This window comes from Dysidea avara, chromosome 5 (genome assembly GCF_963678975.1).
Source record: "Dysidea avara chromosome 5, odDysAvar1.4, whole genome shotgun sequence".
In the NCBI taxonomy this organism is placed as follows: Eukaryota; Metazoa; Porifera; class Demospongiae; order Dictyoceratida; family Dysideidae; genus Dysidea; species Dysidea avara.
Window position 1 is genome coordinate 32,206,551 of NC_089276.1, and position 16,784 is coordinate 32,223,334.

Genomic DNA, 16,784 nt, shown 5'->3' on the forward strand with positions numbered 1-16,784 from the left:
TTATTTTTGTTCTGGCGTTGTCATCTTGTGATGTGATGGCTCTTGGTCTGTCCCACTACAACAGTTAAGTTATAATACATTAATGACACCAAGGACGACTGATGGCCAGTAGTTAAATATTATTATTAGCATGATGATCAATATAGGACCTGTTTCAGCTAGCTGTGCACCCCTGACCCCTTCAGTTTCCTTCCCTGTACTTATATGTATGTATGTTGTCTTAATAAAACAAGACGTTTTCTCTCTGATATGGTGGAGCAGGGTGTCCTGCATGATCCTTCAGTGCTGGGAACTGTAAAGCTTTAGCAATAATGATGTACATTAGCTAGATAGCAGGAAGGTGTACATTATTAGTATCATTACATATGTGTTAACAATGTGGTTAGCTGTTTTTCTATAGCAATCAGTACTAAAGGGGCCATTTGGCCTGGTGCTGAACAAGGCCCTGATGAAAAGTCAGAATTGATGGTGGTACAGTTGTAGAGGAACTTAAGAATATGACTAAGTCCACGTCTGTAATGACGCCTTAGCTAAGCTAAATATCCCGACTTAGTCCACATCTCTAATGACGTCTCAGCTCAATTGAATATCCCAACTGAGTCCACATATCTAATGACGCCTCAGCTCAATTGAATATCCCAACTGAGTCCACATATCTAATGACGCCTCAGCTTGGTTAAGTATCCCAACTGGGTCCACGTCTAATGATGCCCTAGTTCAGTTGAATGATCCTGACTGAGTCCACATCTCCAATGTTGCTGAGTCCATGTCTAATGACACCTTGGTTGGCAGAGTTACTGAATGATGACAATGACGTACCCAATCTCCAGCTAAGAATCTGAGGATTTCAGATAACCCTGATCCATCATTGGAGTCTCACATGATTCTGGACTTTGATCCTTCATCACTAGTTACATCCAAAGAAGGTTATGTGTGCAGTACTAGAAATAGCAGCCAACTATTTGAATAAATCTTTACTTAGAACCTCAGGGCATTCAAATTCCGGTCCAAACCTCAAATCATGTTAGATGGATATGTTATAAAAGCTTCAATAGAATATGTAAAGGCTTTAATTTGGCAAATATGTATATAAATTATATGATCAGATTCACCAGGTAACTGTTATGTTACATGGTAGATAACTTTTCTCATACCTAAAAATCCTGAGTATAAGTTTGGCAGCTTATCAGGTTATGCTATCAGCTGTAGTGTGCATGGCACACGAGGTGAGTCCCGAGAGGTCTATTGAAGTATATAGATTTATGTTGTTAGCTGTTGTACCCTCTTACAGTTACACATAGCATTATATGATCTTATTATGCCATTCTTTTAGTGTGCATACGTGTATGTGTACAAATCAAGGTCCTATATACCTTGTCATATATGTAATAGTTGTACCAGTGCTTTGCCTGATATATACGCACAAGCCCGAGGGCGAGTGCGTATAAACAGGCAAAGCACGAGTGCCCATGGTATGACTAATATGTTTGACTTTAGCATGTAGACTCACCTAATTGGCTAAATCTTTAGTTGCTATACCCTTCTCTTATATAGGGAACCAAGTAAGCTGTGATTGTGGGATTGAATTTTGCTAAACAAACTGTGATTGTGGGATTCAATTTTAATACATCAAACAGTAGTTTGATTTTATTATTGCTAATATAGCAATTTTAAGAGACTAGTGTTAATTATGTTACTTTAATTGCTACATTTACAAAAGTAAAAAACAAACTACTGTTAATGTACTAAAATTGAATCCCACAATCACAGGTTGTTTGGCAGAATTCAATCCCACAATCACAGCTTGCTTGATTATAAGAGAAGAGGATAACAGTAAAACAACACAGAAATCTGATGATTTCTGGATATAGTGTGCATACCTATTAGGTATGCAATGTATCAAGTTAACAAGATATATGCACTGGTGGCAGTGCGTATATCTCATTAAGGCAGCATGTAATGAGATATATGTACCACTTTCACACCTCAGATCAAAAGAAAGCCAGTGCATATATATATCACATATCGCACTGACTCAAAATGTTAACAAGATATGTACCACTCTGCGTGGGCAGTTCAAAGGCACCGCCAGTGCCATAATTTGTATATTGCACTGCTGCAGACCGCAGCGAGTGCATTATAACTTATAACGCACTGGTTGAGGTTTTGTAGACCACAACGAGTGCATTATAAGTTATAATGCACCGACCGCAGTGCAATATACAGATATTGCACTGGCTGCAGTTTTATGCAGCATAGCACAAGTGCCGGTGGCGAAGACCACTACAACACCTCACCTAATAGGTGGAAGGACACTTCACAGATCACTTGAATTCTTTTATAGCCTGACATGTAAAGGTCGATTGTGGGCCATAACATCACCAATACGTATAATGTTTACAAGCAGCCAATGGCGATCGAAAAAGCCAACACAGGTGGCCACAACTCTAGTCTACATATATATAAACGTACTTATACACCTTACTAGTCTGGTGCCATCTTAGCCCAGATTAAACTGTAGTCCACTTCGACAATGACTCAATAAAACAAATATATTCTAAATAATACTAACCTTTATGTTCGATTGTGGTAACCAGTTTTGTCATGCCACCAGATTCGAGTTTAGCCAGTGTGAATAGTAAGAATTAGACTAGTATCGTTTAGTAGTTGGGTTTTGTTTACTTAAAACGTCTATTTAGCTACTTTTTTTCGCTCGAGGGAATCACTATGGTGATTAGTCTGGCACTTAGTCTATATGGTGATTGAGTGATCACGCTGGCATGTTGAGCACTACATAATGAGAGTCGAACAGCGAATGCAGGTTAGTGATATAACCCATAGTGTACTAGCTTTCAATATCTCAGGTGGCTGCAGTACTGCAGGGGGAACGTCATCACAACGTCCGGCTTGGTTACCCACAATCGATGTTAGAAACCTGGCCTTTATAAGTGTTACAGCTGTCTTGTGAGACTCTCCCCACCTATTAGGTGAGTGGTACATAACAGTTATACAACGTGCACTCGTGCTCTGCCTGCATAAACGCACTTGCCTTCGGGCCTAACGGCCCTCAGGCTCGTGCGTTTATATCAGGCAGAGCACTCGTGGCCGTTGTATAACTATATAATAAGCACTGCTACAAGTGCATATATCTTGTTAAGGCAGTGCGTATATCTCGATACACACTGCCTTAACGAGATATACCCACCAGTGCGTATATCTCGTTAACTTGAGACATTGCATACCTAATAGGTGTGCACACTAATTCCAGAAATCATCAGATTTCTGTGATGTTTTACTGTTATCCTATTCTCTTATATAGGGAATCAAGCAAGCTATGATTGTGGGATTGAATTCTGCCAAACAACCTGTGATTGTGGGATTCTACATTAACAGTAGTTTGTTTTTACTTTTGTAAATGTAGCAATTAAAGTAACATAATTAACACTAGTCTCTTAAAATTGCTATATTGGCAATAATAAAATCAAACTACTGTTTGATGTATTAAAATTGAATCCCTCAATCACACAGCTTACTTGGTTCCCTATATAAGAGAAGGGTATAGCAACTACAGATTTTGCCAATTAGGTGAGTCTACATGCTAAAGTAGAACATATTAGTTATACCATGGGCACTCGTGCTTTTCCTGTATATACGCACTCGTCCTCGGACCTGCGTGTATATATCAGGCAAAGCACTCTTGTCCATGGTATAACTATTACATATATGATTGTTTACATTTACACCATTTTCACATATGCATATGAATACCCAAAGTGGGTTCGATCTGGGTTGAATACTCCACATTCAATCACATGAAGAAGTTTCTGGATATTTGCTATACTTTTGTCGATGGCAAATATGCCAGCTGGAACAGGCATGTCCAATACATTTCAATTGAAAAACCATTAAAATTAAGTCTGATTCTTCTACACCATTGAAGAGCCTTTCTAAGATGATTACTCCATCTGTAAAACGATTCTCAAAGCATTACCCCAAGCGATTTATCTGGTAGGCGTGGCAAGCAGTCGTTTTTTATTAGCTAATCTCGATTGCGTAATTGTTACACACTGTTGGTTTTTTCGTTGTACCTTCCTGGTTTTTGGCTCGATTTCTTTCAAACCACAAAGGGTTTGAGGTTCAATAGTTAACCCATTCATCCACCGAATTTCAGCTTCTTCCCATACGCGGTTTACCCAGTAGGCGTGACAACATATTGGTGTTATTTTTCGTGAATAATCGATCATAACTCCTTTCCTGTTTATCGTATTCCAGCCAAAGTTGGTGCCGAGATTATTATTATTATTACTGTGTAAACCTCACAGAGAGTATATAACACAGATAATGGTACAAATGAGTTCTATAATTACAGAGTGGTAGATGTTGAAACACAACATCAAGCTTGATTTCGTTAATTTTGTTCATCACATGGTTTTACAGGTACATGTTGTTTGGAGTTGGCTGACTTTACTTGTTGCTTTGGAAAGTAGCTGCTTCCCTCAGAATTATCTTACCATGCTTGATTCTATAACGTTTTCCTTCCTTGTTAAGATTAGCTAGTTCTGCACGAAGTTGTTTGCTCTTTTGTTGTTCTAGTGGAGTCAAGTCAGGTGTGATGAAAGTTTTGGTGACGTGTGATGGGTGCTCTTTGCTTCTCAGGTTCCATCGACTACGAAGGATGGTGAGTGTTTCTTCTCTAGAAGAGAGTGATACCTTGATCAGCCTGGGTTTATTACCTTGTTTTCCAATACGTATAGCATTAGTGATAGAAGCTGATACACCAACATACTGGTTGAATAAAGTGGTTAGATTCTGGATGTCTTCTTTTTTTCTGGCATGTGCTTCTGTTAAGTTTGATTCGGGAACATTATGTACAATCAGGTTTTGTCTCCTCTTTTCCTTTTCTTTTTCTTCCAATATGATGTCAGCAGTCATCGAAGCAATAGATTTGACAGATAAGGGATGTTTGCTGGAGAGTCGAGTAGAGAGCTCTTGTTTGGGTGGCTGACTACTTACTGTAGAGACATTATCCAAATCGTCTACATCATGGCAGTTTAATTGGTAGGACAGGTCATTTATTGTCTCAGCTAAACTATCAAACCTGTTGGACAAAGTATCCTGTACTGATTTTAATTTGTTTTCAATAGTAGTACAAGCTTCTTTAGTTTTGTCATAGGTGATAAGAGCAGTAGGAAGTTTATTGATACACTCACAACAGAAAAATACAATGTTTTTGGGAAGGTCGCAAAGGTCAACACTTATCCTTGCACAACTTCGGTGCTGATGCCTTTCACACCACACACACTCTAGATAGTCATTGACAATTGGTCTATCACAAGTAATACAAGTATCACAATCGTTGATTGGTGTGGTTTCAGGTGAAGTCAAGTAGTGCTCGCGGTCGCGCCTGATTCCTCTAATTACTGGCATGGCAACAGCAATAAAACTTATCACTTCCTCGTCACTGGAGTTGAATCGAGTTAAACCATAGGTTAAACCAACAAATGAGTCACTTTTTCGGTCAAAGAAGAGAGCGAGTCAGTTGCCAACCACTCCCGTGATCACGAGATGCGCTTTTATACCCCCTTCTGTGTGCCAAATTTCAAGGAAATCGGATATTGCGTTCGCGTTTTATAGTAGTTTTTGTAAGTGTGCGAAAAGAGGAAGAAAAATAAGAAGAAAAAAAACCGAAGAAACTAAGCCAATTTCATCTGACCAATGTCGTCCTGGCGACATATTATTATTATTATTATTATTATTATTATTAATACTTTACAGAACTGTACAGATCAATAAACAAAATTAAACAATATTTAAGAGCTTATAACAATTAAATTACAGAACTGAAGGTCTACCAGTGTCTTGCACTGGTAGCCATACCACCCTGACTTTCATCTTGGTCGTCCTGCCTATTTTGATCTCTCCGTCAGGAGTACCACTCAGTCTGCTGTCATATCTTCTGCTTCTTCTCAGGCTGGGGTGGCCGCTGCTGTTGGTGAGATAGCTAAGGACAACCAATACCAGGACATTGTGGATGATAATGGCGGAGATTTTATCTCTCTTGTATGTGAGACCTTTGGTGTTTGGTCACCATATGCCCTATCAATTTTAGGATCCATAGCTGACAGAACAACTGTTAAAAACGGTTTACCTCGAAAGTTTGCTAGGCGCCAACTTCTCCAGCAACTGTCTGTGACTTTGTGGAGGTAGCTACAATGCGAAAATGATACTCCGCCAGTATTCGCTTACTGCTGAGGACGAATTTCCTGACTTTGACATTGGTTAAGTTAAGTACGTAGGTAGTAATAAGTATATAGTTAGGTAATAAGTAGTAGTATGGTGTAGTTTTCAGTATGTACGTGTGTTATGTTCCATAAAAAAAAACGAAGTGTATATTTAGCCGGTACCGGTTTGCAAACACTAACGGCTATTGTGCCGGCACTAGTAGGTTGCCCCGAGCATTCAACTTTAGGGCACGCGTCTAGTAGGTTGCCCCGAGCATTCAACTTTAGGGGATGCGAAAAGTAGTTCCTTAGCGTTAGGGGTAGGCTAGGGTTCAGCTTTGGTTTCTTCTTCACTCTTGTTCACTTCAGTCGGATGTTTATAACGTAGAAACTAAATAACATGACTAGCTGCAGCACCGGTGGTATAATCGTTACAAACATTGCTTATGAATACGGATGCCCGGGTTCGAACCCTCGTTTAGACAACTTTTTTTTTTCGCTTTCTTAGGTTTTTTGTACAAGTTTTTTTTTTAATGCACGTAACATTCTAAGTATTATACCCTCCACTGCCGGCAAAATAGCCGGCAAAACAGTGTAACCGGTACCGGCTCTATATAACCTGCCTAAAAAAAGAGTTAATAATAATTTTAAAAAATTTTGAAGTCGCATATCTCGGGAACGCGTGAAGCGATTTCGCTCAAATTTGGTATGTGGAGTGCTGAAGTTGGAGGGAGTGTCCACAGCAAAAATCGTCTTATTTCACCAAGGCAGCACAGAGCTACGGAGGTGCGAAAATTGCATTTTCTTTCTTCCTGTCAATATACTCAAGGATGTTGCGCGCCGGCTTCTTGGGCCGCACGACACACTACCGTGTGTCTTGATTCAGTATTCTGACTGCTCTATCAAGACACACGGTAGTGTGTCGTGCGGCCCAAGAAGCCGGCGCGTAACACCCGTGAGTATATTGACAGGAAGAAAGAAAACGCAATTTTCGCACCTCCGTAGCTCTGTGCTTCACTGTGCAAAAAGTGGGATATAATATGGTATTTCCAGTGGCTTATTGAATACAAATAAGCCTTAATATAAATCCTGTATTATACTCATCTTATACTTTAGCATAATACATACTATACTATTGCATGTATGGTTTCAGTTTATTTACCACATTACCTCAAATAGCTTATATCTAATATAATGCCCACACTATACTATCGCATATATGGTTTCAGTATATTTAACACATTAACTGAAGTCTTACATGAGATTGTTAGTATAATACAGGTTATACCAAGCTTTTTTGTATTCAATAAGCCACTGGAAATACCATCTTATATCCCTCTTTTTTCACAGTGCTTCCTTGATGAAACAAGACGATTTTTGCTGTGGACATGCCCTCCAACTGCAGCACTCCACATTCAAAATTTGAGCGAAATCGCTTCACGCGTTCCCGAGATATGCGACTTCAAAAATTGGCTCAGTTTCTTCGGTTTTTTTCTTATTCTTATTCTTCGTTTTCTTGTCGCACACTTACAAAAACTACTATAAAACGCGAACGCCACATCCGATTGCCTTGATACTTGGCACACAGAAGGGGGATATAAAGGCACATCTAGGTACCAACTTTGGCTGGAATACGATAAATAGGCAAAGAGTTATGAGCGATTATTCACGAAAAATAACACCAATATGTTGTCACGCCTACAGGGTAAATCACGTATGGGAAGAAGCTGAAAATCGGTGGGTGAATAAGTTAACTATTGAACCTCAAACCTTTTGTGGTTTGAAAGAAATCGAGCTAAAAAACAGGAAGATACAACGAAAAAACCAACAGTGTGTAACAATTACGCAATCGAGATTAGCTAATAATAAAAAAACCACTGCTTACCACGCCTACCAGATAAACTGCTTGGGGTAATGCTTTGAAAATCGTTGTAAAGATGGAGTAATCATCTTAGAAGGGCTCATCAATGGTGTAGAAGAATCAGACTTAAAGCCACGGAGTTATAACACGAAATCCAACTTGGTGCAGCAAGTGCGAGATCGAGATACTCTAATAGAGCAGTCATCCTAATAGAGCAGTCACCCTGAAGAGAATTCAAGAGATCAGCTAGAAACAAGAAACCTGTAAAGAGATCGGCTACACACAAGCCACCCTGTAGAGAGATCAGCTAGAAGAAGTTACCTTGTAGGGAGTTCATGCAACTATGGAAAGAGATAGTTCAGCTAGAAGAAATCACCTTGTAGAGTTCAGCTACAAAGAAACCACCATGTAGAGAGTTCAGCTACAAACAAATCGCCCTGTAGAGAGACGGTTACCTAGAAGAAGTTACCTTGTAGAGAGATCAGCTACAAAGTAACCATCATGTAGAGAGTTCAGCTACAAACAAATCTCCCTGTAGAGAGATCAGCTAGAAGAAGTTACCTTGTAGAGAGTTCAGCTTCAAACAAATCACCCTGTAGAAAGATCAGCTAGAAGAGGTCACCTTGTAGAGAGTTCAGTTACAAAGAAACCACCATGTAGAGAGCTCAGCTATAAACTAGTGACATTGTAGAGACATCAGCTAGAAGAAGTTACCTTGTAGAGAGTTCAGCTACAAAGAAACCATTATTTAAAGAGCTCAGCTGCAAAGAAATCACAGATACAGAATTCAGCTACAAACAAATCACCATGTAGAGAGATCAGCTAGAAGAAGTTATCTTGTAGATAGTTCAGCTACAAACAAATCACCCTGTAGAGAGATCAGCTAGAAGAAGTTAACCTGTAGAGAGTTCAGCTACAAAGAAACCATCATTTAGAGAGTTCAGCTTCAAACAAATCACCTGTAGAGAATTCAGCTACAAACAAATCATCCTGTAGAGAGATCAGCTAGAAGAAATTACCTTGTAGATAGTTCAGCTACAAACAAATCACCCTGTAGAAAGATCAGTTAGAAGAAGTTACCTTGTAGAGAGTTCAGCTACAAAGAAACCATTCTGTAAAGAGCTCAGCTGCAAACAAATCACCTGTATAGAATTCAGCTACAAACAAACCACCCTGTAGAGAGATCAGCTAAAAGAAATTACCTTGTAGATAGTTCAGCTACAAACAAATCACCCTGTAGAAAGATCAGTTCGAAGAAGTTACCTTGTAGAGAGTTCAGCTACAAAAAAACCATTTTGTAAAGAGCTCAGCTGCAAACAAATCACCTGTACAGAATTCAGCTACGAACAAATCACCCTGTAGAGAGATCAGCTAGAAGAAGTTACCTTGTAGATAGTTCAGCTACAAACAAATCACCCTGTATACAGATCAGCTAGAAGAAGTTACCTTGTAGATCATTCAGCTACAAACAATTGACCCTGTAGAGAGAGCATCTAGAAGAAGTCACCTTGTAGAATGTTTAGTTGTTACAAAGAAACCACCATGGAGATTTCTGTAATCAATATTATGTATTATATATGTAATTCACTGATAAAATATTTAAAGTACATCTACTTCATCTTTTCTTCTTACTGTGGTAAAGAAAAAAACATAGGTTAAAAAAGTCCCAAAGTCGGCCATAGGCCGGCTTTGGGGTATACAAATACAAAAAGAAATGAAATCTAATCCAAAACAGCCAAGCTGTAAAAAAAGTGTGAGGCCCTCAGAAAAGCTATGGTGAAAAAAGATGTGAAATCCAAGGTGGCGGCCAAGAAATGGCTGTGATGGTAGGTTAATGGTAAAAATTTTAATAACGACAATTCAGGTGAATTTTTCTGCCGCTTGGTCTTGGCACAAAATTCACCTGAATTGTCATTATTAAAATTTTTACCATTAACCTACCACCACAGCCATTTCTTGGCCGCCACCTTGGATTTCACATCTTTTTTCACCATAGCCTTTCTGAGAGCCGCACACTTTTTTTAAAGCTTGGCTGTTTTGGATTAGATACCTATTATGCCCGAAATTATGCCGGCATAATCGCCACATCCCTAACAGTAAGGGCTTGTATGTACACGCAACTTAAACAGACTCTATCACCAGTCATTAATATTTCTAAGTGACATAGAATTCCCAAATATGAGCACTATGGTACTAAAGGAAATGATTTGAATCAATTCCTGAATATAAAGTTGTCAATAACAACAATGCATCTGCTAATGGCAACAGTATTTGCTGCTGCTATGGACCATTTGTTAGTTGCCTTTAACAATGTTATGATTGGACAGAATATTAATTTTATCCTGGAGAAAAGATTACCCTGTCATTAAAAAAATCATCAGCATTCAGAAATCCTATATATGTCTCTTCTGCAAATTTCACAAATGCTTCATCACCGCCTTGTGGAGTAAGTTTCTCTAGCACATCTCATCAAATCAACTTTGTATATCAGCACTGTACTATCAAGACACACGGTAGCATGTCGTGCGGCTAAGAAGCCAACACACAACACCTGTGAGTACATTGACAGGAAGAAAGAAAATGCAATTTTCACACCTCCATAGCTCTGTGCTACCTTTATGAAACAAGAATATTTTTACTGTGGACACGCCCACCAATGCCAGTACTCCACATACCAAATTTGAGCGAAATAACAGCATTCCTGAGATATGCAACTTCAAACATTGGCTTAGTTTCTTCATTTTTTTCTTATTTTTTTTTCTTCTTTTCGCACACTTACAAAAACTACCATAAAATGCAAATTCCATATCCAATTGCCTTGAAATTTGGCACACAGAAGGGGGTCAAGGGGATATAAAGGCACATTTTGGTACCATGCTTGGCTGGAATATGACAAACTGCATTAGCTACAAGTCATACGAGTCAAATTTCCTCTTAGACAATTTTCCTTCTAGAAGAAAATAAGGTATAGACTGACAGAAACGACCATCTGTACAACCATCATCATCTGTGTCCCAACATGATGCATCTCCATCACCATCTGTACCATCTGTACAACCCCATCTGTACCATCTGTACAACCCCATCTGTACCATCTGTACAACCCCATCTGTACCATCCATCGTGTAGTGGATATGATCCACAACTGTAAGCCATGCTATGTGAGAAGGTGCCCACACAATTTGGTCAAAATAGGTGTCAAAATTAAGATACTGTTATATAACCCTTATACACATTGAAGCACAAGAAATTTATATACACTGTTATCAATCTGAATTAGAATCCTATGGAGCTTCTGGCCCTGATGGTATACCATCACAACTGTTAAAGGAACTATTTACTTATATTGCTACAGTTTTTGTCCTTATTTTCAATGCATTGCTTCATCAAGGCAAGTTTCCTCTTGATTGGAAGACTGCTACAGTTGTATTAATTATAAGAAAGGCTGTCACACTAACCCTTCAAATTATAGGCCAATATACATTTGTTGCAAAGTTTTTGAGCATGTTATATCTTCAGCTATATCTCAACATGCATATCATCATAATAAAATGGTTTTAGAAAAATCGATCCTGTGAAATACAGTTTTTAAAATCCATCAATGCCATTGCTATGACATTAAACAATAGTAAAAAGAACAGATTTATTATTTTTGGTTTTTTCTAAAGTTTTGATAAATTGCCTCACCACCGACTTTTGTATAAGCTTGCACATTATAGCATAAACAGCTCTTTATTAAACTGAATCAAAGAGTATTCATCTAATAGACGTCATTTTGGATGGAGGCACCTGCAGTTCTTCACAGGAGTACCATAGGGTTCTGTGTTAGGTCCCCTACTCTTTTTCTTTATATCAATGGCTTATACCAAGTGAAATATCCTCTACTATTAGACTTTATGCCAATGATGTCATCATCTATAGACATATCTCTAATGAAGATGTACTTAGATTGTAAGAAGATCTGGTAAAATTAACTCAGTTGGCCAAAGACTGACTTTATATGTATGAATGATACTAGTGTGTACAGAAAGAGTTTGTCAAATGAGTAAGAATTTATAAATTGTGACAGCTTCTGAGAGAATCTGACATCTTCACACAAGACTAACTATTAGGGTTGTACAATAATAAATTTCTAGTATGTCAATAATGTTACTCAATGTCACCATTATCACAATACTCAATGTCACCATCATCATAATGCATGCACAAACCACAAGTACCTATGTAAAATATTCTAACCTTTGTAAATTTACATGTTATAGATTTGTTTCCTTTAATTTTAACTACTGTCAGTATGAATTGTCATGACAACAGTAACTACACTGATAACCTTCACAATAATGGCATAATGCATTTTGTGGACTGAACTGATTGTCTGGATTAATGGAGTGAGCTGGAAACAACTTCTTAACACTTATCCAGGAATTATCAATCTCTTGCCAATTAGGATGCAATAGTCACATGCAGTTACTAGGCTGCAGCTGGAGGCTTCAAATATCAGCAAACACCCTAAACTTCTATATCCTGCTGCTTATAAGTGTTTTCTTGTTGTTGTTTTTTAATGCTGTATTTGATGTCAGATCGATTAATTCTGTCATGGTGATTCTCATTGTGTAAGATGTTTCTTAGATGATTTTAAGGACAGAATTTAAGGTGGCACTCATCATTTTATGGGCAATCCCTACTTATTAATAAACAGTACTACCATCTAAAATGTGTGGACCAGCAAAGATATAACTTTTTGTGTATCATTGATCACACAAAACACTCACTAGTGTGGGACTAGTTTGAATTAAACATTGTATTGTGTATTCAAGGCTCATTGGAGCCTGTCAAAGATTCTGAATATTTTAACACCTTTATTAGTCACATTGGTTTTAGTCAAGTTTCACTCACTAATATAGTAATACTTGGAGAAGCTGATTGTGGGTTTTAGTTCTATACACATTTTTATTAACATACATATTCTTTACCACATAAAAATAACATTTTAAGTTCAAATACGCATCATAGAAAAACAAGGGAGGTCTCTTGTATGTATACTAGTGGATGACACAAAAGAGGACAAGGTAAGTCCATAATGCATGCAAGCTATTACTCAGTAACATTTATTGTTAGGGACCCGCCGATTATGCTCATAATTTTACCTATTATGCTCATAATTTTACCTGTTATGCTATGCTGCACTGCTCAAAAATTCACCTATTATGCTCGATTATGCTCAATGTCCATGCCTTAGTTCATATGCTTTGCTACTAGTTTAACACTGTATAGAAAGAAAAAAATGAGTGGCTGGAACACAAATAATAAATTCTTGCTGCATGCCTGCATGTAAGAGAAAAGATCGATATACTCTAATAGAACAGTCAGTTTGATGATTGTTCTATTAGAGTTACTGACTGCTCTATTAGAGTATATCGATCTTATTTTGCAATTGTCATTTTTCCAGCAAGAATTTACACTATCGTACAAATATTTAACCTATGATGCTGGCATTATGCTCAATGCTTTTAGGTACCTATTATGCTCACAATTATGCCAGCATAATCGGCGGGTCCCTATTTATTGTTAGTATATACAAAAGAAACACAAACAATGAAGAAGTCTTTGTTGCACTTGCACAATGAGAGGGAAAATGGTGCATGACATGAAAAGTTACAAAGTGGAAAAAGAAACTCATACCTGCCCTATTGGAGGACTTTGCTACTCTTTATACTGTAACTGGCACTCGTCATTTTATGGGCAAAAACCCTACTTAAATAGACTACTACTGTCTAAAATGTTTGGGCCATCGGACTTAATTTTTTGTGTATTGCTGATCACACAAAACACTCACTAGTGTGGGGCTAGTTTGAATTAAACATTGTATTGTGTATTCCAGGCTCATTGGAGCCTGCCAGAAATTCTGAATAGATGCAAAAGTCATGATGGCAGTGCTAGTCGAGTTTCACTCACTACAGTACATGGAGAAACTGATTGTGGGTTTTAGTTTTATGTACATTTTAGCACATAAAAATAAAGAAACATTTTAAGTTCTATTAGGAATAGAAAAACAACTGTATGCATACTAGTGGATGACACAATAGAGGACAAGTGTAAGTCCATAATGCATGCAATCTGTTGCTCAGTAACATTAATTTTATTGTTAGTACAAAAGAAACACGAATAATGAAGTCAATCCTGAAATGACATGGAAATTGCGCCCTATACTACTTCAGGAAATGTGCACATTTCATGTACACCAGAAATATGGAACTTCTGTACATTTACTGGGGATTTCCGAATACCTGAAATGCATGCAGCTTTTTTCCTGTGTTAAATACAATATCTTTAATTGATGCATTATAATTAGCATAATATGCACATACTTACAATATGTGATCGGATTTTGGAAAATCAGCCTTATTGTCATATTTTGCAACTGGAATATTAATGATCAAAATAAGACATTATAATTTCTACTTAGCTTTACAGTGATTAGATCAGTAGTCAGTTCCCTGAATAACAAGAAATTCTGTGAAATATTTTAACAGGTGCATAATTATAAGTACATTAGTGGTGACACATTAAGTGTAGGTTTCTATGTAGTCCACATGTGACATTTAGACTGATTTTCATAATGTAAACTAGACTCATCTACTATGTAGATTGTTGCATGTATATAAACAGTAACGTCTGTAGCTACTCCATGGACAAATAGGATATAGCAGCTACTATAGCAGCTACACCACTAATAACTGGTACAATGATACAACAAAAACAAAATCCATATCCATTGCTAAACTGGCTGAGTTCATTAGCATATTTAGAAGATTTTGTGGCTTCCTCATAGTGACAAGCTTTGAGTTCCCTGTCCACCTATAGGATAGAATACATGTAACATTTATGCTATCATGTACAAGTATAAAGAAAAATTAGAAACAAAAAAAGCAATGAAACAAGTGAGATTGCCTACACCTGCAGCTATACTCATTTAACTGATAATGTTATAACCATAACTGAATGTCCACTGGTATAGCTGCAGGTATAGGCAACCTCACTCGTTAATTATTGTTGTTATATAGCTTTTTATTTTTATGATCTCTGCTCCAATTTAATATATACCATATTTATACTTGGTTAAACTTTGCGGCGTTTATTACATTAGTTCATAAAATCAATGTGGCGACTATTTGAATTTGACCAACACTCGACACTTGAAAATGATGTTAAAGACATTATTTTCAAAATCGATAGTGATACCACTTAATTAAGTGCAGCTACTATTGAAGGTGCAGCTACTATTGAAGGTGCAGCTACTATTGAAGGTGCGGCTACTATTGAAGGTGCGGCTACTATTGAAGGTGCGGTGTTTAACTATATAAAGTACTTGTTTGTTTACTATTTTGAAACATCAATTGTCCAATTGATGACTGGTGAAACAACACATACCGTATCAAAGGGAAGAATGGTGCCATGCTATATATTAATTGTCAAATGAACACATGCTCATTTCACTTCATTATCAATTACTAAAAAGTGACATGGCCATTCCTTTTCATTTTCAGCTTTTGTTATAGCTACAGTGTTACAAATGAAGAACAGTATGAGAAGTGCCTTTACATCCATTATGGAAAATACCGATGATTCTCATGATAGTCAGCACAAGAAGCCATTACCATGGTACCTACAAATCAACACCTACATGGTAGCAGAGAAAGAAATGGAACATAAAGAAGTAGCACATTTTTGCCTAACCAATACTGCCAAGCTGCTGGGGAGTTAAATGCGGAATATGGAATAATGGAATTGCGGAATAACAGAATAAGCAAAACTTATCTTTTGCAGATTGTACAACTAGTTATATACTCTTTAGTAATTGTACTTTATTTACCTTGTAACAGTTCTGCATGACACGCCACAGTGATGGATAAACCACAGCTGGGCATGCATTAAATAGGACGATCACACAACCAATCACCCTAGAATGGTCTACCTTCCCTATATATACTGTTGATTCAAATCTGAAGAGTTTTGAAATCCATTTAAAGACAACACACAACCACTGCACTCCACTAACTCGATAATGTGACTCTAATAAATTCGGTTGGATGCATGTGAAGGCTGACTAGGTTTTAGTGCTTTGTAGCAATATCATTAGTGAATGTAGATCGTTCTAGGATGATTGGTTGTATGATCGTCCTATTTAATGCTTGCCCGGCTGCTGTTTATATCCATCGCCGTGGCATGCCATGTAGAGCTACAAGGTAAATAAAGTATGATTACTATAGAGTATATAAGTATTTGTAGTTAATCTGCAAAAGATGAGTTTTGCTTATTCCACAAATCCGTTATTCTGTGTTTTACTAACTCCCAAGTTGTTGTGAAGGAACAATAAGGCTGGTTTTGGGTGGTAATATAAGCCACAAATTCCTATTTTTGACTCAATTAACTCAAAAAGATGAATGGGGCATTATGTACTTGACATGCAGAGAGTAAAAATAGGGATTTGTGGTTTACATTATCACCCCAGCAATTCCTTCTTGTTTCTCAGTGATTCTTATTGCCATAAACCTTAAAAAATTTCCAGATTTATCTAGTTTGTGTACTTTTTATTAATCCATTAATTTTTAAACTGATAGTGAAGACTGTTTTGGATACATAGCTACAGTCAACCATTTGGTGTATATACACAAGAAATTGATCGAATTGTGATGTGTATA

The 16,784-nt window shown here is 37.4% G+C and overlaps 1 protein-coding gene across 2 annotated transcripts in view; it reads right to left on the reverse strand.

The window, feature by feature from the left end:
• The window catches only part of LOC136255676 (uncharacterized), a 77,510-nt gene that overhangs the window by 31,295 nt on the left and 29,431 nt on the right, over positions 1-16,784 (reverse strand). Inside the window, exon 4 of one of the 2 annotated variants that reach the window (XM_066048486.1) lies at positions 14,684-14,940. The exons of the other annotated variant lie outside the window; for it this stretch is intronic. Within the exon in view, the coding sequence (XP_065904558.1) occupies positions 14,764-14,940 (177 nt within the window). The 3' untranslated portion in view covers positions 14,684-14,763. Of the gene's footprint in view, positions 1-14,683; positions 14,941-16,784 lie in introns of those variants that run through there. 2 annotated transcript variants of the gene reach the window in all.